Source organism: Pleurodeles waltl, chromosome 9 (assembly GCF_031143425.1).
Source record: "Pleurodeles waltl isolate 20211129_DDA chromosome 9, aPleWal1.hap1.20221129, whole genome shotgun sequence".
NCBI lineage: Eukaryota > Metazoa > Chordata > Amphibia > Caudata > Salamandridae > Pleurodeles > Pleurodeles waltl.
The window spans coordinates 171,574,059-171,598,537 of NC_090448.1; the positions used below are offsets into that span (position 1 = coordinate 171,574,059).

Sequence of the window (24,479 nt, forward strand, 5' to 3'; positions counted from 1 at the left end):
GCTTACCTAAAACTTTGAAATTATATATCTCTGGTTCTGCTGGCTGGATTTTTGTCTTTACTGTATCCTTGTATTTATTACCATTTACATTATGTTTTTGCATTGGTTTGGTATGTTTCCTGTGTTGTATTATCAAGGTATTACTTTTTGTTTGCTGCATAAATACTTCATACTTTGCCTCTAAATTAAGTCTGACTGCTTTGTGCCAAGCTACTACAGGATTAGGCACAGGTTAGTTTATTGACTTTTGTGGCTTACCCTGACAAAGATTGTGGTTGTTGCCTCAGTGGGCCTTCCACTCCCTTCAACCAATTACGCAGTCTCTTACAACTTTTTTAACAAAACCCAAATTTCTAATATGTGCAGCAGCACAGTTTCTGGAATTCAAAACTGACCATACGAGGGCCTCAGTGTTTTGCTTTTGACAATGGAACCTGATTTAGCTCTTGGCGGAGAGAATACTCCATCACAAACGCCCTAACACATTCCCCTTAGGTTACTATGGGATCATAATATGGTGGATGGGATATCCATCATGTTTGTGATGGAGTATTCCCTCTGCCAAGCTCTAATGACCTGGCTGTGGTGCCATAGAGAAGTTGCAGACATATCTCCTGGAAATGTGTGTCTGTTGGCCATATTTTGAGATTCCTTTAAATGTTCTGAAAGTGGCTTTTAAGTATGCCTAATCCATTTATGTTAGAGATTAGATATTCTAATGGATGTATGACATGTGTGACATGACCTGCTTTGTTAATGTTTTTCAAAAGTAGGCAAAGTGGCTAGGGTCATTGATAGTTTGTAATTTGTTTAAAATGAAGTTCACCTATTATTATTTAATAATACTTTATGAACCAAGGTCTGTAAGGGTAGTGGTAGTTTGAGGAGCTCTTCCAGGAATAACTTGTTTAGCCTGGTGTATGGCAGATGAATGTAAGGAAAAAGAATGGGCTTTTTTCCTCTATGTATCTTGTGGCCATGTACATGAAGAAACTGTGCTTTGTGCTCTGTATTCTGGTGCACACGCAGTTTCTTGAAGAATGCTACAGACCAGCACCATCCTTTCTATATTACCCAATTTCTTTCTCAGTTTTATTGTGCCTTGTGAGAGAAATTAAGCCATAGTAATGCCTGACCTATTGTCAAACCATGTTTCTTTCAGGCCCTTCCCAGTGATTAAAATAGGCCTGGTCAACATCCACTGAGTTTCTAATATCAGTGAGCATTAGCAAGGCTGATTTTACAATATAGGTTGGTTTCAGTTGCACCATAAGGGAGGTGGGGGGTAGATAATTGTGTTTATTTGACTGGTGTGTATGCCTTCTTATCCTTTGTCATATCTAGCTATTGGAGTTCAGTCCTCTAGGTTTGGACTGATTGCAATCTTGGCCCTACTGTGATATCATCTCACATTCTGAGTTATGGGTATTACCTTTCTCTTTTATTCTTTTTAATGGTTACTGTTTGAGTGGCATAGTTTGTGATCTTTGTGATGTGATGCTCAAATCTCCTACCTTGGTGCATGGAGGTCAATTCACCAAAATGCCAGGGGTAAGGGAAAGTGATATCACACACCCTTTGACCTTCCCTTTCACTCACGTACAGACATGCTTACCCATACACATACACTCACACATACACACAATGTATCTCAATAAACACACTCTCATCGACAAGCATGCACACAACATACATTTAAAATAAAAAATTTATTCCCCCCAGCTGCTAAGGAAAGCAATATTCCAACCAATCGTACTTCATTTTTTAGTGCACTAATAGTGAATAAAGTCATATTTTTCACTTTCAGTGTAATAAAATAAATTGCCAGAAATGATGCAGAGTTGAGCACCGCCCGAGCCATCCCGGTGTTCCTGGCACTGATTTTGCCAAATCTGAGGCCAGGTGTCGCAAAGGCAGTGCCAGGGGTCGCAAAGAGCAGGCCAGTGGTCACAGCTGTGACCCCTGGCAAGCCCTAAATAACAGACACGCCTTGGTTGTTATTAAACATATTGGTGTATTGGCTTGAGAGGTGAATTTTTTTTTTAGACGGCCTCCCTGTTTGATTTGATTAGTTGTCTAGGTTTTGAGTTGTCTGTTCGGTGGTGATGGTGAGTTAGATTAGTAACCACAGCTTTTATGCTGGCTCTGGTGGGTTTGTACGCTTAATTCCAAGGAGTGGGTGTCCTGTGCTATGGTTAAGGGGTGTAGAATGCAGGTCTGTCTGTTTTGATTGGTCAATGGTGCTTCCAGATTTTGCTTGATGGGTTTGGATAGCCTGTCTTTTGCTTGCTTCTTAATTTCTTTTCTCCCTGTTACGTGATTTTCTGCGGACTGTGTTCTCTCTTGGTCTACCCCATTTCTAATACCAGTAGTGTTGGAGCTTGGCATGTCTGAGTTCCTAATGTGGTCATCTTTTGTCCCACTGGGGTCCTTGTGTTTATATACAGATTATTTGAAATTTTAGTCACTTATCAATGTTTGCGACATTTTCAATTTATGTATTTTGTACATTTGGTAGAAGATATAAGTCCAACTTTGTCATGCCTAGGTCTCCCCAGTATATCTTTAGTGGCAATAATTATAGGACAAAATCTACAAGAGTGTTGTGTTTGACAGGAGCACACTGATGCTACCTGAGTCTTTACTGTCTCTGCATGACATCTGGAAGATAACTGTGGTATATACCTAATATTTTTGATATGGAGAAAGTTTTCTTTTGTTTCTTTTTTACTACTTACTGGGGTTTAAATTCCGTTTCTGGTTTTCATGCAGCTCCTCATGTCTCAGGTTTTTAGCATGATTACAGTTGTGATTGCACAATATTCCTGTATCGTTAAATGCTTTATGTTTTTTGTGTCCAGTTGTTGTTTAAGCTAGTTGTTGTTTAGCATCTTTCATTTTTAGCTAGTCATTTAAATAGTGGTTTAATTGTTTCAATTTTGTCATGCCTATTATACTATATTGGCTCTTTCTTTTTTAGCTTGTTGCACCTTAGGTTTTATTGATGTATTTTCCCTGGACTCCTTTATAGGATGACTGCTTTGTGTATTCATTTTTGCTGATCCTTCTTCTATTGTCACCTGTTATTGATTCACTTTGCTTTGGGCATCAGTGAGTGTAGCAATATTTCTGTAATTTCTATACATAAAATCAGATCAGACTCCTCTACCAGCTCCTTCACTGTGGGCATCTGGAGACACAAGTCCAGAAAATCATTGATTATTTATCAACATCTGAATTTAGATGAACGTATGTGCCTGCTCATAGAAGCGTTCCCTAATTAGGCTTGGCTGCATTGTTATCTTTCAGTCTCATAGGTTTTTGCTTCTGGATCACTCCAAAACAATACATCACTCCTTCATGGGCAGTTAACAAGTTACCCCACAATCCTGGCTCTGATTCTTCTACCTGGTTTTCTGAGTTGTAGCTACTCACAGATCTAACTTCGAGGTGCTGGTTCCTCTTAGCATTCTTTGAACAATTTTGCTGAACGGGTTACTTAGGGATTCCCTTTGATAAAGGCTTTAATGAAAGGGAGCGAGAATTAATAGCTCCATGAGTTGATTTGCCACAGAAAGGATTCCATTCTTACCCCACACCCAAGTAACATGTTTGAGCTTAGATGCCATTTAACATTTGGTTTTGTTTTGTTTGGTGGGCAAACCATCAGCACTGCAGTTCAGCAGAGGCTCTTGCCTCCACTCCCCTGACAGGGAACCACCCACCATATGTATAGACCCCTGCCTGCCCCTTAGAGATCTTTGTGATTTAGGTACATCTGCCAAACTGGCAATGCTTAGCCAGTGAGTTTGTCCCTTTCTTAGAATATTTAATCCAAGTCCTACAGAGAAATTCTTCTACCCTTTGATTCTCTAAGACAACACACAGCACTACCCAACTGACCCTTGTAGAGGTAAGAGTTGAGATGAGATGGAGAGCAAGAGATACTTAAGACTTCTTCTGAGGGAAGGTAGGCAGGGTTCTTCATTCTTCTGATCCTTCTTTCAGGTCTCTGTAAATTTTCAGGTAAGGTTTGGCAACATACCATTTTTATCCTATTAACTAGCCAGTAATTGGTGTCTATCAGAGACACAATCCATGCAGCTTCCCACCACTAGCCATCTCACTATTTCAGTACATCCTGCTTCACTTGTTTGAAAACGTTGTTTGGTCCAAGAAAGCCTTTATTCAAAACGGCAGAAGTCAGACACTCTGTCCAGAGTTACTTGCATATCCAGCCCTATGGAAACAGGGAACCACCCTTAATCTGACAGAATGCTTTTGCCCTCTTGGGAGCAGAAATATTTCTAAGAGGGGTCCTCTGATGAGATGCTTTCTCCACACCAGGCCCTCCTGGTATCTTCAAGTCAAATGTCATGGCATAGCACAGGCCAATTAGGATACCACTCACAGATGGCACATCCTTGATAAGTGATCAGTGGTTACCCACCGCCTGCCATTAAAGATCAATTGTTTCATGGCAGTGCACCTTTCCACACCTCCTCTTGATGCCTATTAATGCCACGGATGAAGAGAAACCAACTGAACTAGTTTATTATTTCAGACAGCACAATATATGATTAGTAAAAGTTCCATTCGACTATAGAACTACCTTCATCACTATATTACATTTTTGATAAATGGCAATGGCTTTTAACCACATTTCTACATTTCCTTGCCCACAATTGCAAAAATAGTGTGTGGCCTTTCCACTTTGACACTTTACCTACACAGTGAAAACTACATGATGCAGCTGTGCACTACAGAAAAATGTTTTTTTGTTTTTAATAGATAGTATGTTGCACTTGTATATATTAGGTGATAGTTTCTACACATCTCAAAACACTTTACTTTGACATATCACTATCACTGTAGGGTTCCAAAGCTGCAACCGGCCATGTCATATTGGTAAGAAGACATACTTTTACAGTCACATATTTGGTTGTGTAAATGGACACTGCCTCCCACATGTGACATTCTACTTCTACACCACTGGTGCACTTCCTGTGCAACTCAACATTTACTTACTGGAAAGTGAAATAAGTTTTTTATGTGTGGCCAATTTTGTCACATGTTATAGGAGCACTGTGGGACTGAATTGCGGTTTCACAGTGCATAGAGTCTTCATACCAGCAAAACCCAATCCATAAAAGGGAGAAAAAATACTAGACCAATCATAAATGGTAATTTTGCTACAACTATTTTACCTGCACGATAACCCTCTCATTATAAAACATAATCACAGAGAAATTACTATCAGAGACATCATATCAGTATTCATACAATAGAAATGAAACAAAGAAAAACTACCATTGAGAAAAAGAGAAACACACAGCCCAGTCATACTGACAAAGAAATGGCAAAGTGAAAAATTAAATTAAAAACAATATTTCAAACTTAAAAATGTAGTTGCTGATTTTAGTAACACCACCATTGTCTATGTTGGAAGCCACTTACCTAGAGAAACATTATGGCAGGTACAGATGTTTTAAAAAAAATCTAATTTACAATTATTTCCTACATGCTGGAACAGGGAGTGCAGTCAGAAATTGAAGGTAGTGGACATTGTGGTTCTTTTAAGTTGGAGTAAGTATTCTTGGAAAGTTAAATCAGTGTTGCACATGTAAAGGCTGACGCCATGTTTAACATCTGCAAGTTGAGCATCTTGAGCATATATTGCCAGATTTATCGAGAGGTTGCATTCTCCTTGCATCGCACAGGATGACTCAAGGCAGCACAATTTCTTAATTCATATTTATAAAGCCATGCAAGGGGCGATTTGTGCCACCATTCACAAATTTGTAAAGAACAGGAATTCAGCGGAGAGGTTTTGCTACATTAAAGTTACATTACGAGCTGGAAGGCATTCCTTGGGTGGAACTTGTGCGTTCCCATGTATCAGTGCTTAATTCGAGCCCATGGTTGCAAGTCGGGCCCAGCAGGGAACTCATTCTGGTGGACCAGCACTTATTTTGCCCCATCAGACATCTCCAAAGGGAGGGAAAGACATACAAAGCGGAAAGAGGAAGAAAGAGAAAGATGGAAAAACGGTCAAAAAGGAAAAATGCAGGTACTAGCAAGAGTGATACAAAAGGGCAGAGAGTGTCTGGCGGGGGATTAAAGAGGCATGAGATTGATCCAAGATTCAGGAGTCTTTATATTCACTGTGCCAATATTTCATTACACTGGTTGTGGGCTTTGGAGTAAACCCCTGAGCACTGGCAGTAATTCTTATACAAATAAAGCACTGTGTGCATCCACCCATGGATTTGATGTATTTCAGATTTACAAAGGTTTGCAAATCTGGTATTGTATGTGATTGGTGTACCTCCCAAAGGATGAGGTAACAAAGAGAAAAATCTTTTTTTCTCCTTATTATTTCCTCTTTCTATTTGTGATACATTTTGCAGCACACATAGAAAGAGGAGTATACCTCTAAGAATTGTTTTTGAGCAGGAGGGTATCCTGCAAAAAGCAATCTTCCCATAACGTAATTGCCCTTGCAGGCATGACACAAGGGTGGCACAAGGGTGCGTGCGATAGCGCTAGGCAGCACACATCGCATCAGAAGTAGGAGGGATCAAAAGTGTGCCATATCTAACTCGATATGGAGCATTTTGGTCATCTCGGTTCATGTAACCCAGCACAGTAACTTTGCTTGCTGTGCTGTGTTGTGAATAACATTAGATAATATGTCCTCAAGGTTTTTTAAGCATCCTTATGGAAATGTCAATGTTTGTTACATAGTTTTCTCATGTTGACGATTGGACAAGTTTGTCTGGCTCCACACAATCAATACCACAGTTCTTACGCTCTTGCTGAAAGGCATTGTTATATTAGTTTGTGTTACTCTTAATTAACATAGAACATGTTGCCTGTTCAAAACATGGACGACTTTCCAAGTGAGAACGTTTTAAAAGCGTACCCTTTTGCACTTAAAGATTCGTGTTCTTTTTTCCAACTCTTTCTTATGGATATGTATACAAGTCACAGACAACGTGCAAAGGCCATAATTCCGGAATATTTACTTTCTCCTTTTTCTCTTTTTCATTTATCTGACAATTTTCTTTTTAAGAAGACACGTTCAAAGGTCACAGTTTTCTAAATTCTAGGTAAACAGTTGATAGTTTAGCCATTCGATTTTACAGTTGAAATATCTTTTTTACAAAAGAAACTTTAATGGCTTCGGATTTTTTTTGGCTTCTGGCTTGAGAGTGCGGCGGTCATCAGACAATTATGTGAGCATTAAGAGAGAGGAGCTTTGGCTACGCCCAAACGATGGGATCGAGGAGCAAATATTTGATAGGGCAGAAGAAATGCGTTTCCACTCAAAATGTGCTTGCACTTCACACAGCTATGAACCTGTACCTGTAGGATGAACTTTCAAGGGTACTCACATGACATTGTAATGCTATCAAAGTGTCTTAGATCAGTGGTTCCCAACCTGTGGCCCAGGGACACCTGGGGGTCCGCAAAGCCACCTCAGGGGGTCCGTGACTGCTTAGAAATTTAAATAATGTTAACAGATTAGGTCCCCAGCTTTCAGTAATGACTCCGTAGGGGGTCCCCAGATTGCAATTATGATTCAGTGGGGGTCCCCAGGTTCCAGTAATGATAAAGTGGGGGTCCACAGAAGTCAAAAGGTTGGGAACCACTGTCTTAGATTCCAAGATAATTTATGTTGTTTTTCTCCGGCAGGAGCACAGATGATGGAGGGCAGTCATTAACACATGTGGATATTTAGGCCTCTGTTGATAGTGCAGCTGTCATCTGATCATTTAACCTACACCAATATTATTCTACATGTCTTTGCCGCCAAACAAAACATATTTGTTCCACTGCTATTAACTTCAGTGTGACACAACATTCTTGTAGAGCCAGACCTATGAGCATTGCTAATGCTTGTATAAACAATGATTTGTAAGGTGCCTGAAGCAGTAACTTGTCAAATGTTTAAGCCACATAAAGGGAGTCAACTGCTTTGCTTTTCCTTCCTCTGGATGTTAATGTAGAGTCTGTTGCAGACCACATGTTTTTGTTCCAAATAAATATTGCTAAACATTATTGCTATACCTTTGACTAACCTGCAGGTAAAGGTCATTGTACAGAAAAATATATGTCAGTGTCAGTGGGTGATGATTATCAATGATGATTACAACATGGGAAGATCTGTTAATATTTATTTGAGAAATCATGGCTCTTAAGTAAAGGAAGAGTAGTCAGTTCCCCAACTGAGAAGAGACAGCACATGCATTTTTTGTGACATTTTGTGGTTCTTTATTTTTTAGTTACATTGGTGTTTTTGAGATTCTATTTGCAGTTTTTTTGGTCCTGAAGAAGGGCTCAGACTGAAATGTATTGGAGGTGGTATCAACTGCTTCTAGGAAACTCTTTAAGTTCCCACCAGAATAGCTTTTTTAATTTCCTCAGTAAGTGCATTGTTAAAGAAAGTGAGATGAACTGAGTGCAGCTCTTTAAAAGCACTCACCTAAGCCGCATTTTCCTGCTATTTAACATTCTCTCCTATCAGTAGAGTGCCAGTCAGACTGCCATCAATCATCATTTGCTGAGCTGACAAGCTCACAGCTTTTGCGACCCCCCTTGTGCCCACTGCACTGTGAGCTTTTCCACACAGGGCTCATGTTGTCTTTCCCCTGTGGCATCTCACGGCCTCCTGCAACCCATGGTCCCTCTCCAAGAGCTGTTCACCCCCTTGAAACTCCTGCACCATTGTTCCCTCTGTTTGATCTCTTGCAAGAGAACGTTGTGTTTTCAGTTGATTAGCTAAATCTGCCATTACTTATTGATTTTAACCTTTTGTGCTTATGTGTTCCACCTGCCTTGGTCATTGGTGCCAATTGCTGTGGCCTATTGACTCCAACGGCTGATGCTCTTTGGTTCCACCTGCCATGGTTAATTGATTCCAACCATCACTTGCACCTACCATCAGAAAAGGTAATATCTGTTATTTTAACATGTGCTCTCTCTCAGGTTTCCTTTGAAACTTTCCGGCCTTGCATGTGAGCCCATGCCTTTCTGGAACAGTCTCTCTCAAAGAATATAAATACCTTGTCTGAACCTGAGTCAGGGCTTGGCCTCGTTCCGGTCCTGCACAAGCATCTTCCCTGCACTCCTCTTCCGAGTCACCCAGAACCCTCCAACTCTCTTGCTTTCAAGCTCTCCTGTTGATCCCATGATCCTGATTACATTGACGTATCCAGTGTGCTTGTGTTCAGAGCTATGATTCCACCTCAAGTCTTCCGCTGGATTCCAGTTGAAGAATTAAAAACAGAGCTAAGTACTTGATCCTCACGTTAGTGCACCCTAATCCATAGATAAGGTAAAATTGGACATTATTTGTTTCTCTGTTTCTGAAAGTCCTAGTGCTCTGGACAATATAACTCATGGGCGCGCTAAACTTTAATTGTCTCAGAACTGAAGGTCTTCATGTCTGTATTTCTTGACAAGTTTTGCACCAAGAACATGGAAAGACTTTGAGTGCACAATCTATATATTCGAGTTTGAACTAAACATTCTTTGTTAAGACATTCTTAGGAGTGACAGAACCTCCAGCTCATTTTTGAATTGTACATGCTCCTAAACATTATTTGTGATGAAGCCTGTAATTTATATTATTGTAAATAACTGTTTAAATAATATATTTTGAAACCTCTTACTAAATAACTCTTTTTGTTGTTTCTAGTGCACTGCACTCACATCAACACTAAAAGGTCCAGGGAGTACAGATCCTCCTATGTAGTGTCCCAAGGCAGCAGAGCAGACCCAGTGATGCAAGCCTTTTTTCCCTTGTTTTTTCCTAACCCCCTTCCCTTCGAAAATAGTGTATGATTTTAGGGTTGTGGTTCCTTGATCATTGGCTGCCCTCTAGCAGGATAGAAGATCCAGCACTGTCTCTGCTGACAGAAGCAGTTGAGTGTATGACAACAACCCTGAGGCCTGTAAAGTCATCATCTTGGCAAAGTCACTGCATCCACCATTGGTGGCTGAGTGTTAATGTAGCCCCTGGTTGCTCCAGGCTGAAGCCCTGTAGCACCAGGCTCTTCACATCCACCAGGAGTTAGAGCCAAGCCACCCACCTGTTCACAACTAGTCATAGGGTGGGGTGGAGTCTGCAGTCTTACTGACTCCACCTCATCCTGTGACAAGTTGTAAAAGGTGGTAGTAGAGGCTGCAGGTGGCAATCTGGGAATTGGAGGCTGTGCAGCTTGTCAGCATGGGTTTTGAATTTGATAATAGACTGTGCTTGTTTAAAATATACTGCTCCCAGTGCTTCTTTTCGGAGTGTGTCACTGACTCAGGGCCGCAGACACGTGGGGCCACGCCACCATATATTTTTGACTTGCCCCTCTAAATGTGAGCACATGAGGTCACAAGATGATGGATTTCATTTGCATGTGCTGTTTAAAACAGACTTCCAAAACTACTCCTGTACCTGGGTGGATGGTGACTTGATTGTTTAGAGACGAAGTAGGAAGTCTGGGCCTGAGGCCCTGACCGAGTCACACTAAAGCTTGATGCCAGAGAGCAGTGCAACTGATGCATTCAATGTCAGTGCATAGCTGCAAACCTGGAACTCTCTTGCATTCCAACAGCAGTGCACTGAATGTAGTTTACACCCAGAATGTGCTGGTGCGTGACTGAGCACTTAAAAATCTATGCGTGTGGTCTCCCTGCCACACAGTCAATCTTCGTCCTGCCTGCCCCTGTAAGACCAAATAAAATTTTGCTCGGCTGTCTGTACCCTAATGGAGTTCTAATCATGGAATCAGAAACGTCCTAGTGGGAAGCTGGACTCATCTACTGGAGACTCCATTACCGCCATCAATGGTAGGTCATTGACTCTGCATACATCTGTAAATATAAAAACTTGCAGTACCCAGAGCACTAAAAACACAAGAGTGTTGTGCCACTGTGTTAAAATGGTGATGTTTTAAAATAATAAATAACGTAACTCTTATATGTTGAAAGCAACTCCTTTGTCAAACAGAGCTACACCTTTGTTTGCTCACAATTTAATTTCAAACAGTCCTGATGTTTTTTTAAGTGTACTTCATTTATGGCTCTCAAAAGGCACTCTCTGGTCAGGGCTGCTTGCGATAATAGAGAGCCTTTCACACTTCCAGTCCAGAGCACCGCATATGTACAGGTATCACCATGAGCAGCAGAGAGAGGGGAGAGAGAGATAAAAGGAGAAAGAAATGATTGGGGAACATAAGAGGAAAATCAATGTTAGAGACAAAAGAGTAAGAGATATTGTGAGAATGAAGAAAGACCATGAAGGAGAGAGAATGAGTCAAGAGGAGTCGGACAAAATGTTAAAGTTGCAGAGAAAGGTAAGTGGAGGTGTGTAAGGAAATGCCTCTTTTTGTATGGCCACCCCCCAAGTTTTTGGACTGATGTTGCTGGACTTTTGATTCTAAGAGTGTGCTGAGGTTTTGCAACCATACCTCTGTGCCAGCCCCCTGACTTTAAAATGTGTTAGGTACTTTGACCTATACCCAACTGGTATGAGCTAACTTACCTATAAGTCGCAAGTATGTGGTATTCAGGGTGTCTAGGGTATGTAAGTTAGAGGGTCATTCCAGGGATTGCAGCACTCAATGAACTACCCTGTGGGTGACACAGGTAAACTGAGTCTCCCAGTCCACCATTGCAGACTTAAAACTGGTTGCTAGCCACACATTAAAGGCAATGGCAATGGAAAAAACAAGCCCCCCCCAATATGTGAAAGACACCCATAAGGCAGGATGTCATGTATCATATTGTACAGGCAGAACATGTGTTTTACATGTTCTGGCAGTAAAAAAGTGGAGCTCTAGTTTTTATTGTGGAAAGACTTGGTCGCTTGATTGGTGAGTACCAGGTTGTATGCTGATCCCTCAGCTGTGCTAACTCCTGAATGATGCGACCAAAGTTGATACTCCAAGGCATCAAGCAATTCATTACATTAAGCCCAAGTTGAAATGAATGTGACGTTCCAGTGCGCAACTTTTACAAAGTTACTACTTTCTTGTCTTTAGACCCCTGTGCCCTTTCCCGTTCATGGGGCTGTGTCTCTGAAACAGCTTTTTTACCGCCTGGGGAGATGTGCTAGCAGCTCCCAGGAAGGACTACAATAAGGGCTACATAGGAGAGAGGTGTTACCTCCCTCATTCAGGAAGCCACATGAATGCTGGCCCAAATGGCAATCTTGAAAGGAGACGCCACCTTTGAAGGACAAATGGGGAACACTTGGGAGAGGGGCTGCTCTATTGTTTAGGAAGACAGGCTAGCACTACAGACAGGGTATGCGAAACCAGCTGTCAGTCCAGTTTTCCAGGGGTGTGTATCTACACCTCTGGGTTGGGTAGGGAACTGTGGATGCCAAGAGAGGGATTCTGCTAATGTTGAAGTGGGAACAATAGTGCATTCTGGGATAGCCAAATGCCACACTTTGCATGAAGTTGTCATCAAGAGGGCGCAAACCTGGTAGCCCTGGTAGGCTATTAACTGCATCTAACCCTAAGGGCACTTGATGAGCATAAAAATGCACTCTTGGTACCCCAAACATAATTCTTGAATAGAATGGAAGATGAAATGAAGAAGGACTGCCCTGCTACAGCAAGGAACTGGGAAACAGAGGTTGCACCAGTGTGGACTGCATCTGTTGAATTGGGTGGCTAGCAAAGGTAAAGGGACTGTACTTACTGTATCCTACTTATGGAGAAGTAATTTCCTGAGCTCAGCCAAAGCAAGAGACTCCAATGATCATTGGCTGGCCACCTATTTTTAGCACACAGACTCAACAGCTGAAGAAGCCTGCTGGAGTGAGTTGGTAGCCCAAATCTTCAAGCCTCTGTTTATAGTCACTGTGCTGCACCAGAGACAAGGACCTGATGCTCAAATATGCATTGGAGTGCAGCTTGGTCACCGAGCAAGATAAGTTATCACCTAGGAAAGGATTTGGCTGTAGCTGTGATACCGGATGACTGGTAGCCCAGGGGTGACTGGACTTTTATCAGGACGAGAGGACTTCAAGGGACATCGACTCCTGTGGCAGGATCACCTCACTAACTTTATGGACTGAGGAGTCGCTGCAGAAAACACTATTCAACCACATCTCATCCACAGTATCCTTGAGCACCTTCAGCATCCTGTATCCCGTGCACCAGGACCAGTTTGATAGGAACCTATAGCAAAAACATAAATGTGTCTGGAACTTACTAAAGACCGCTCCTTCCTTGGAGGTTACTGTTTCTGAGGGCCTTTCTGGCACCCTGACTGGCTCCCTTCCAGAGTTGGTCACCTAAAGTATCTCTAACCAACTGCAACACTACAAGCCAAAGTTTTTGCTGAAAACGTTTCTGAGTGTCACCGTTGTTGAATTTGTCAAAGCTTATTTACACTTTAGTGAACACATGTTGTTTAATGTACCTTTTAAATTCTGTAACTTCCAAACCCTCCAGTGGATCTTTTTCATTTTGGTGTTTGAAAATAAACAAAAATACAGTCTATTTTTATGCATTGATATTAGATACCTTGAGTTCCTTTTTGATTTCTTCTGCAATTGTTTTGGTGCTGTTTAAGTTCCTTATACTTTTTCCTTTGTGTAAGCCTTGCTGTTAAAAGCCACAGCTATCCAATGTTAAGTTAGAGGGCTTAACATACAAAACCAACTAGTCCTAAAGGAGTTGGTCAGTGTATTACGCAGTGAGGTCACACAAACAATACACAGCGTTTCCTCACATTGGTAGCTAGCAGTGGAACCCTTGAGACCACTAAGAATCTGCTTAAGTGGTAACTTAAAAAAAGATGGTTGTGCCTCCCAAGCATTTGTCAAGTTGTGTTGACTCCAGAGGGCTATTTCCAAAAGGAGTGCTAAAACTTTTGAAGGATTTGGGAAACATTTAAGAAAGTTGTGGCAATGTTTCATAAAGTTCAAAAAAATATTTGAAGAAGTTTTCAAAAAGTTTTTGACAAAGCTCAAGGGGCTACTTTTTGAGCAAGGTAACATGGAGCCCGACATGACCAACTTGTCCTCCTTCAAAAGTTATGATCTCAGGGCATTTTGCAGGAAGATCAACACGGGGACCAAAACCAGGAAGAATAAGTTGATCAGGACACTCAGAGCTTGGAAAGAGGTACACAGAGTACCTCCGTGCCTGGAGAAGGAATTACTCCAAGGTAGCAGGTGAGAGGATTATGTAGAGGAAGATAGTGAAAGTGTCATTTATGGAACAGGTGGGAGCCTATTCCCTACACAAGGCCAATGGTAGCTTAGGGGAGCATGCTCAATCACAAGTCAGGAGTCCCCACAGAAGGACATGGCAGCTTTGGACCTAGAGGAGAGGGCCGTAGATCTGGCTAAAAGAAAATTGTTTCTTGAAGAAATGAGGGCCAGGTTGGGAAGTTCTGATAGGGTAGCCCAGGATATCAGACTGAACAAAGGGTTTGTCCCTAGTTATATCCAGGGGAATTACATAGACAAGTGACTGGCCTCATAAGAGAGAGCTCGCAAGATGGCTATATAACACTGGAGAGCACTACTATGGGAGTTAGTACCAGTAGATGGTAGGGGTAGACTACTCACTCTAGAGGAGGAGATAGCTGACTCCTACTCCAATACGATGGTAGCACTTGTGGAACTCTTTGGTTTGACCCCTGAAGAGTACAGTTATAAGCTTAGCATAACACAGAATGTGGCAGCACAGACCTGGGTTGCTTTTGTTGACACATCAGGTAAGGCATTAGATGGTTAAATTAAAGACAATGAGATAGACACATTTAAAGGGCTCTACACTTTGATTGTCAATGAGCACATTCTAACCAAATGTCTTTCAAAGACATTGCACCAACAAATAGTTGACTCAAAGCTGTCTTGCCCAGGGAACTGAGCAAGACAGCTGATGCGTGGTTCAGGCCCCCAAAATGTTCCTGGGAGGTGACCAAAACAAAGGTGATCAGGTTCCCCTTCAGAGGAAAGAGGGGGATAAAGATGAAAAGACGAATAGCCCCAGATTGTTCCCAAAAGATGCCAAAGGGGTGGTCCAGAGCCACAACCCATTCCGATGGGATGGGATACTGGGAAATAAGTTTGACCCCTCAAAAGCTGGGGTGTGTTTGACTGTAAACATTCAGGATGGAAAAGGGGAGATTCTATGTGCAACAAATAGGCACCCACTGGTGACCAGTTCAAACATCGGCCAGTGTAGGGATGGGGTGCAAAGTTGCCCCTAGAGATTCTCAAAGGATACACAGAGGCCAGCTTAGTGTCCATGGGTGATGAGAACATTGAACCTTTGGCTCACTGGCCTCCTGGAATGGAGAAATATAGGCAGTGGCCAAAAATCAATGGGATGGAGGTGAAGGCTCTTTCAGGGATACAGGTGCTAGTGTAACCATGATAGTGGACAAACAAGTTTGCCCAGACCAGATCCTGAGGAAGAGTATGAGACTGCCAATGCTGACAATGTCACAAACTCCCATCCCATGGTTGTGATGGACTTTGAGTGTGACGAAGTTGCTAGTTAAAAGAAGGTAGCTGTGTTCCCTTCCATCATAGAGATGTATCTGCTGAGCAACGACCTAGAACCTTCTGTTTAGGTAGAAGTAGAAAGGAGGACCTATGTAAGAATTCTGGGTCTACCTGTGTGGGTGTCTTTTACAACACATGCCCTGGAGGAGAGTCACAGGATCATGGAGCATGAAACTATGGACCAGGTCCTTAAAGCCAAGAGGAGGGGCAGGAAGGCTGGCTGTCTAGCTTCCAAATGTCTTCAGTCCCAGAGAGAACCCAACTCTCAGGAGGAAAGCCTGGTGCCTGAATAGGATAGCTCCTCGTAATTTGACAGACCTGCTAGAACACCAAGGAGCAGGAGGTCTCTCTAGGGAGGACTTGAGTAATGGACAGAGGACCTGCCCTACTTTAGAAGACCTGTGACAGTTAGCTGTCAGACAGGAGCAATGAAATACAAGTGGTACACGTAATGTACACTGGGAGGGAGGACTTCTGTACATCGAACTAAGGGACCCCAAACCAGGAGCAACCAGAAGATCGGTGGTACTCTGGCAGTATAGGGAGTTTCTCCTTAACCTGTCTCACAATATCTCCTTAGCTGGTACTTGAGGCAGACCAAAACCTGGGAGAATCTGGTCAACTATCTGTACTGGGACAAGATGTCTGAAAAGGTCAAGGAGTTTTGTCGCTCCTTTGTCACCTGCCAATCCAGTGGCAAGGCAGGGGAAAAGACAAAGATTCCCATGATACCAATTACAGTGGTGAGGACTCCCTTTCAAAGGATGGGAATTGGTATTGTTGGCCCTTAGACACCCCAACAGCCTCAGGCAATAAATTTATTCTGGTGGGAGTTAACTGTGCCACCAGATACCCTGAAGCTATTCCCCCTAGAACAGTCACTGCCCTTGCAGTAGCTAAAGTCCTCCTTGGAATATTCATCAGGGTTGGGTTCCCTAAGGACGTAATAACAGATAGAGGCACAGATACTCTGCCTGCTTATCTGAAGGCCATGTGGAATGTGTGTGGAATGTATATGTTTACCAGACCCTGCCATCCCCAAGGAAATGGTTTAGTTGAGAGGTTCAACACAGCGATCTAATGGTCTTGTTGATTTCTTCTGCAATTGTTTTGGTGCTGTTTACATGCTTTACCCTTGATTCTTTGTTTGTCTTGCTGCTGAGAGCTCCAGCGTTAGAGGGTCTAACAAATGAAACGTACTGCTTCTAAAGGGTTTTTTGATGTATCTCACAGTGAGGTACACAACCACACCATATAATACTCCCTTCTTCCTCACAAGGTGTGATGAAAGAGCAGGTGAGAGGGAGGGATGCTAGGGAGAAATGGGAGTCAAAATAAGCTAGAGGAGTGGAGGAAAAACTCGAAAAGGACAGGAGCACAAGGACAAAGGGAAGAATGAGATGAGAGGATAACAGTGAAAGACAAATGTAGGCAAATTTGATAGAGAGCAATGAAGGGAGTGCAAGAAGAGCAAACCGATAATAGAGATGGAATGTGAGGAAGAACTACAGAAGCAGAGATATGGAAATAGGAACAAGAGAAAGCAAGTGAAAAAAAAGGGAGCAGGAGGAATGGTAGAGTGGTAGGATAGTGATGGTGAGTGAAAAAAGGAGAACAAGATATTATGAAAGTAAAAGATAAATTAAAACAAGTGTAGAGAGAAAGAAGGATGAGAAGCAAAACTAAAGTAGTCGGCGCCAACAAAGGGAGAGATGAAGGAGAGAAAGTCTGAAGTTTTGAGATCTGTAACACCAAGGAAAGGATGGATAGTGCCTCACACACCATCTTAGTTCCTTTCTGGTCCAGCAGCATGGCATCATCTTTACTCTATGGACAGTGTAAAAGAAATACTGCTGATGAACTCTGTTAGGCTGCGCTTGGTGCCAGGAGCCTAGACTGTGGAGGCCTGCTGCTCTGTGCTCTCTTTCATTGTCTGGTTCTTGACAGACTGAGATGCAACAGGAAAATATCCCAGTTTCAGCTCCTGCATGCTAAGCCGGTCAGCGTCCCTTTGATCTAATTTGTTGTTTTACCACCCCAACCTATAAATATTGACTGTGAGTTGCACTAAAAGAATCTGTGCCCTATCCTAGCATTATAAATTTGTAAACCTTGTATCAACATTATACAAACATGGAAATGGCACGCATAGACAAACTAAACACTTCACAGGACGTGGACTGCCTATGCTTGTGAAGAGGACATAGTAGAGAAAAAGAAAAGGAAACTTTAGAGTAAGTATGGGTGGATGATAAGCAGGAAGCTGATTCGAGAGGAGACAGAAAAGTGCAAACAGAGATGTCAAAGAGAAAGGGAGAGGAGTAGTTGTAAAGCGTTGGGAGGGAGACCTGCTCAACAAGTACACTGTATTTAAGTAACTAAAGTGCTAGAGAAGCTTCAGCAGATCAGACTAGGTGAAGACAGAGGAGGTCTTTAGAGAGCTAATATAAGTGGTTATTTTGGACATGGTGTACCCAAACTTGTGGTACTTTCTTGTTAAATCAGGATGGGGCACGCTTCTTCTGCAGTGCATTCATACATGTTCTGGATGGAATAGGTGTGAGGACAGTGCATACTAGGGAATTAGCACACATAATGTCGCTGTTAGGAGTGAGTGCAGGACATGCATCTGCAGGCCACATGGATGAGGTTGAAGGGAAGGTCGGGGGAATCTCATGCATTGCCTATGTCCTGCAGGTGATAGCAATAGTAAAATCAGGACATATCTTACAGGTACTTCAGGTAGGTATGAAGACAGGACATGCTTCTGTGGACAGGCATTGCAGCAGCTGGGGTTTAGGTGGAACATATTCCTGTGTTTCTAATATGCTGCATTGACAAAATAAAATGTGCTTCCATTGACAGCTACTACAACCGGGGGGTTAGGCAGGGATCCTACAGTGTACAGATGTTAAGGGTGACAGGATACCCTCCCATGTGATAGTGCGTTCTCCAAATCTGCATAACAGAATGGTATGCTCTTGTATATCTGTTATGCAGCTGAATACAGTACTACATTCCCAACATTCTGTCAGTCTGCATCTTGGGATGAAGGTAGAACATGCTTTCTCCTGAAGCTGATCTTGGCCTGTTTAAACAGTGCAACTGCATCGCTTATGATTTAGATGTCATGTGCTTCACATGCATCAACCCTCGCTCAGGAAAATTCCTCCTCTGATCTATCCCTCCTCTGCTGTCAAAGGAAGCAACAAACAATAAGGTGATGGATAGAATGTTTGAATTAATCTCTGCAACTGGGGATCACTTGTGCTAGATCCCCATCCTTCATTTTTCACCCACCATGCAACTATTGCTAGAGGCTGTAAATTTATATTTTGTGCTTACAAAATGTAAATTGATACTTGTGGAATGATATACTCACTTCCAATATTGCATGATGCAATAGGATGTGTTAGCACATGTAGTCAGAAAGAAAGAGGATGTTTGTTCTGCAATAGAAATGCCTTGGAAAGTAAGTAAACCTCTGAAAACTGATTGGGAATGTATCTGCAAGGTACATTTCCACTCTGAATAAAGCTGAAGATTAAGGGCCCGATAATGGGTTGGGTGGCTGGACCACCACAGCTCCAATACGGCGGTGGTGAGGCGGCCATTAGGGCGGCGGCCTCACCCATCATGTTACGACATTTCCGCTGGCCAGACCAGAGGAAACAATGTGGTGGGTTTGGCCTCGGTTCCCTCAGGGCTCCCTCATAGCAGTCAGTGTGTACTCTGAGAGTGCTGGCAGGGGGGCCCCTGCACTGCCCACAACATGTTTGTGGACAGTGCAGCACCACTCCCCGTGGTCCCCAGCACAGCCTTTCCACCAGCCTTTTCACCTTTTCATGAAACGCTGGTGGAAAGCAGTCATAATCAGCACAGCAGTGCCTCAGCACTGCCGAGGCTGACCACAACTTTGACTGCCACCAACCCATCGGGATATCTGATCCCAGCAGAGGTGGCGGTCTGACCACCAGGATCGTAATCCAACAGTTGGACTGCCAGGATTGCAGCTGTCCGACCTCCACCACGAGTTTGGTGTCCGAGTACCGCCAATCTCATAATTAGGCCCAAAGTTCCTGTCAGAGGCTTGTGTTTATGTTAATTTGCGTGAGGCACTGCGTGTGTTGGAATGTCTTGAAGAAACATGTGGAAATGAATTACGTCTCATCATGGGATAGTAGAGCTATATTAAATCAGTTTTCAATTTCAATATTAAATTTACAGCTAAATACCATGATCCAAGTGGTTAGTTTGGAGTTTAGTTTAAACGCCTGATATGATTCAGCTATCATGAGTTCTCTGAGATATCTGCATTCACTTTAACTCCAGGAGAATAATAAAATCTCAGAATTGTGCTAGAACCGGATGCAATGTAGTGATTGTAAATGGGCTTCATCAACAGCAAAACAGACCTGAGTGTTAAAGACATTCTATGAACGATTCAGTCGGCGTCAGGAACTAGATCCACTTCCTTCAAAATATGAAATCAGCAATTGAAGCTATTTGAAATCTAAGCAGTCAATTTCCCTAAGCATAATATCATCACATACGGGTGATATTTTCCTGTACAGATTCCGATTACCATTCTGATATATTAAAATATTTAAATTTAGATCACGACAGCGTGCACGATGTACGACAGCCTTTGGCGGTCGCAAACAGCAAAACTCGCCAGTTGAGGCCACAAAATGGGCAGGTACTATGTACCATCCCTATTTTGCAGGTCTGTCACAATTAACGACTCACAATTCGGAAGGGGTGTCCCAAGGGCATCCCTTCCTATTTGCAATCGCAGGTGGATGTATGATTGTTTTGTGACCGCAATTGCGGTCGCAAAACTATCGCAGTTACCACCAATTTCAAATTGTGGATAACCCATTCGCATATGGGAATGGATTTCTACTGGACCCCTTCTTCTTCGTGAATGGACGGAAAAAAAGAAAAAAAAAAACTTTTCATTTTTTGTTTGAAATGCATCCCGTTTTCCTTTAAGGAAAACAGGCTGCATTTTTTAAAAACTACTTTGTTTAAAAGCAGTCACAGACATGATGGCCTGTTGTACCCAGCAGGCCACCATCCCTGTGAATGCAGCCATTCCTAATGGGGTTGCAAATTGCGACCTACCTCATGAATATTAATGAGGTAGGTCATTTGCGACCCCATTGAGAATCGCAAACAGTGTGAGGTGCACTGTTGTACAATAGGTTTTGTGAATCGCAATTTCCAACTCGCTAATGAGTCGCAAATTTCAAGTTGCAAAACTCTGGGTCGTACATCTCGTCCTTAATCCATTATTCTCGGCCCCAGGTGTAGCTTTAAGAATTGCACAAATGTATGGGAAATATTGGTGCAGTTTAAAGGTTAAATTTACATGGTGCCATATTTTGCTGATGGCTTTCGATTCATAACACTGTAAAATCTGGAAACGTATATCTGGTAAATATGATACATTATGGAAGTTTTAATGGGCAACTACGAAATTGCGAGGTACATTTGCTATATTACACAGGATAAAATATTTTCACATGGGATTAATCTTTAAGGTTACAAAATAATCTCAGAATTACCACTTGGAAGGACTGACTGTTACCAAGAGTAGATCTGGGAATTTCAAAAAGTCTGAAAATTCACAAACATAGTCACAAGTCTGATTTCTAATTTAAACTTTCTGAAAGAATCAAAACTAATAGTTTGAATTATTAGTTCCTACATTAATAAACAATACAGTTAAGTGATACAGGCCTCTGATTAAAGGATGGGTGAAGATCAAAATTCACTAGTAATAGTGGGAACTTTTGATAAATGCTGGGCTAAGCTCTTGAACATAATCTGACTTCTCCAAAGTGATGTTTAACATGTCCATCCACATCAAATGTGATAGTTTCTCCAGATGCTGAGCGTCTCTGGCAGTTCAGGGTGAAATGTTTCTATGAAGAGCAGGGTTAGTACTGATTGGCATAAGGTGGGTCTATGTTGAGAGTGGCCCAGTGGGTGACAAAGGGTGGGTTGGAGTGCTTCCCACGGCGATTGCCAGTGGTTTGTACTATTTGCAAGCATTCCCCCACCACTCTTTGTGAGTTTAGTGTCTGGTAGACGATTATTCACCTCCAGCAGTGCCCACTGACTTTTACTATTGAATCATTATTACCTGTAGAAAATGTGTGAATTCAGTTTGCAGCAGTTCTTGTATTTCATCTTTGGCAAGTTTACCATCAGCATCCGCATGAGAATTATAGACCAGGGCTACAGTAGCAAGTGCTTTTTCCAGATCCGACCCTTTTCCGAGAGCTAGACACAGATTGAAACAGAAATAAACCAAATATGATTATAAACGTGTGTACCTTACATATTTTAAAAAAAACATTAGCATCACACAGAAAATGACACTAATAAGGACATGGATGATGATTACCTGTGAAATCAGTGAAAGAGGTCACAAAGCCAACAGTACGTATGCATTACATGTAGGACTGTATTCATAGTAACCTAAATATTCCTGCTGTGGAACACACCATTGTGAGTGTGTATATTGTTATGGCTCTTTATTCAGGAATTAAGGCTTGGTATTAAAAAAGTAAAAAACTTACCCTGAAATTAAATGGCATCATCAATCACATATCACTTCACTACGTACATAATCCATTACATCACTCATGGTTTTCAAAGCCCCTACTTCCCAGAATCAACTACACTCAATCCTTGGTCATCACGAGCATGCTTCCAGAACCGAGACTGCCATTACAAAGTCCTCCTGAGTGCAAAAGCTTGCTGCCCTCATTTTCAGATTCAGCAGTGGGCTTCAACAAGCACTGCGGTCAACACCACAGCTCTCTCTTGCTGTCAGTGGAGGTTTCCTCTGTTCCTCTTCCTACAGAGATGCAAGCAGGGAAACAGAGGAAACTATTGCTGTCACAGAGAGGGAGCTGCATCTTTAGCAGCTCACTCTTTGTGACAGCAATGCCGGCTCCCTCAGGAGGCAGGGAGCCAGCAGGGACCACAGGGGTCTTCAGGGTCCCCCTGCGGTCTTATTCCACACTGGGTGCACTAGAGGGCACCCATGAGAGATAGCTGGGCCCCAGGGGATGGGGTTCCCAATGCCGAAATTGGTAGAGGGAGAGAAGCCATGTCCCCCCCCCCCATGTAAATATACTGGGCCTCAAGGGTGAGACCCTATCCCTGTAACCTTTGCTTTTTTAAGTGAATATATATATATTTATATATATATACATATATATATAAATTCACTTTAAAAAAACAAAGGTTACAGGGATGTTATGGGTTCTGAATTTACTCTCATAAAACTATAGACATTCAGCAATACCTATACCTTAGGCCTGCGGCCAACCCCCATAGTCCACCCAAACCCGTGCTGTGCGGGGGATGGTCGCAGGGCCTGTCTCTCTTGGCATCAGAATAGGTGTGAGAGGGTGTCTCTGGGTGTGAGAGGGAGTCTCTGGTCTTTCATATTGGTTGGGGGGGGGTCGTGTAGCTCCACTCCCCTGGCTGATTTTGGCCCCGGGGTGCACATTTCCCGGGGCCCGGCCTTAATACATATTCATGGTCAGCTCTAGGGTGGAGCGACCGGTGCCACCGCACCGGGTGCTGACTTCAGGTGGGGGCACCATGTTTGCAAGTTTATTATGGTTTCAAATGCATCTGCTGACATATTTCTTGCTTCCAGCACTTTTCTGGGAACAGTAAAAATGTAAAGATGTTCTTCCTGGAGAAAGATGGAGTTTTGTCCAGTGGAAGTTTTGACCCATCATAAGATAATGCCAGCACAGAGGGCTAATGCGCCTGCTGCAAAGAACATCTACCATGCAGATCACAAAGTGCATGTAATGTGAATAGGTCAGTTGGTTACTGCTTTTGTCACAGAGATTCTTTTGTAGCTTGCAGTTTAGCAGTTAAAATACTAATATTGAATAGTGAGCAATAAACTCTCATCAAAGAGCTGCATTAAAACTTCAAGGCATAGATTACAGCTTTATGATTTTTTCCCCAGTCTTTTGTTAAGCTAATGTTGTAAAATTGGAAAATTTGAGTAGAAATCAATTCCTGTTATTAAAGAGAACCCCCAACCATGGCGTTACGTTTTAAATAATGAGTTTGTGCTTTTCCAGAACAAGCACTCTTAAACTATACTGCCTACCAGTATGGATGACATGAGTCTTTCACCATGTAGTTTTCTGTCCTATTTAACATTGTCTATACACTGATTTACACACCTATGAGTGATTGCCTCTGTGTAATGTGTGTGTGATGTAATGTGCTCTGACATCCTAAACTGGTATGAGTGGCGCTATAAAAATTATTAAATGCATCTGAGAGAGATTAGTTATGGAGACTTGAGGAGCACCATTAAACGGTGGTAGTGAGGGAATCCATGGCAGAAGTGGTCATTGGGGGGTGCCAACAAACATTATCGCACAGCCTGCCACTAGTGCTAAGGCCAGCCCTGTACCTATGTTATGTTAGTGGTGAAGGGGGCCGGCGCAGCTCCACTCCACCTGCTGATTTTAGCCCCAGGACCCCACCCCCATGACCCAGCCTCAAAATATTTTTTCTTTAGCCATGAATAGTGTGGCCTGGGGTTAGGGTCTGCAGTTAGTACCTCTAATCCCAACATTTACTTGACATGGCCATCAAATACGTCTGCTGAGTTTTGGGTGCACGGCCTGCAAATAAGCTTCCTCCACCAAGGGTCTTCTGCCCATTATCTTTGGCCATGCCCAGTGAGCTCTAGGTTAATGGAATGCACTAAAATCGATACTCTTCTCTCCTTCTCCATAAATCATTATAATTTTCTTTTCTGAGAACAAAAATATGCATTCACCCAGGCCCTGCTCTAAATCCCTGGTCTCCGTAATACGTTTGGTAATGTCATCTATGGTGGCATTTATAGAGCTATATATGACATTGTTCTTGAGGTTGTGAGCTG

At 42.5% G+C, this 24,479-nt stretch overlaps 1 protein-coding gene across 1 annotated transcript in view; it reads right to left on the reverse strand.

Annotated features, from left to right (window-relative positions):
• Positions 1-24,479, reverse strand: part of SNTN (sentan, cilia apical structure protein) — a 106,858-nt gene that overhangs the window by 37,540 nt on the left and 44,839 nt on the right. The window contains exon 3 of the mRNA XM_069206518.1: positions 21,687-21,826. Within this exon, the coding sequence (XP_069062619.1) occupies positions 21,687-21,826 (140 nt within the window). The remainder of the gene's footprint in view (positions 1-21,686; positions 21,827-24,479) is intronic.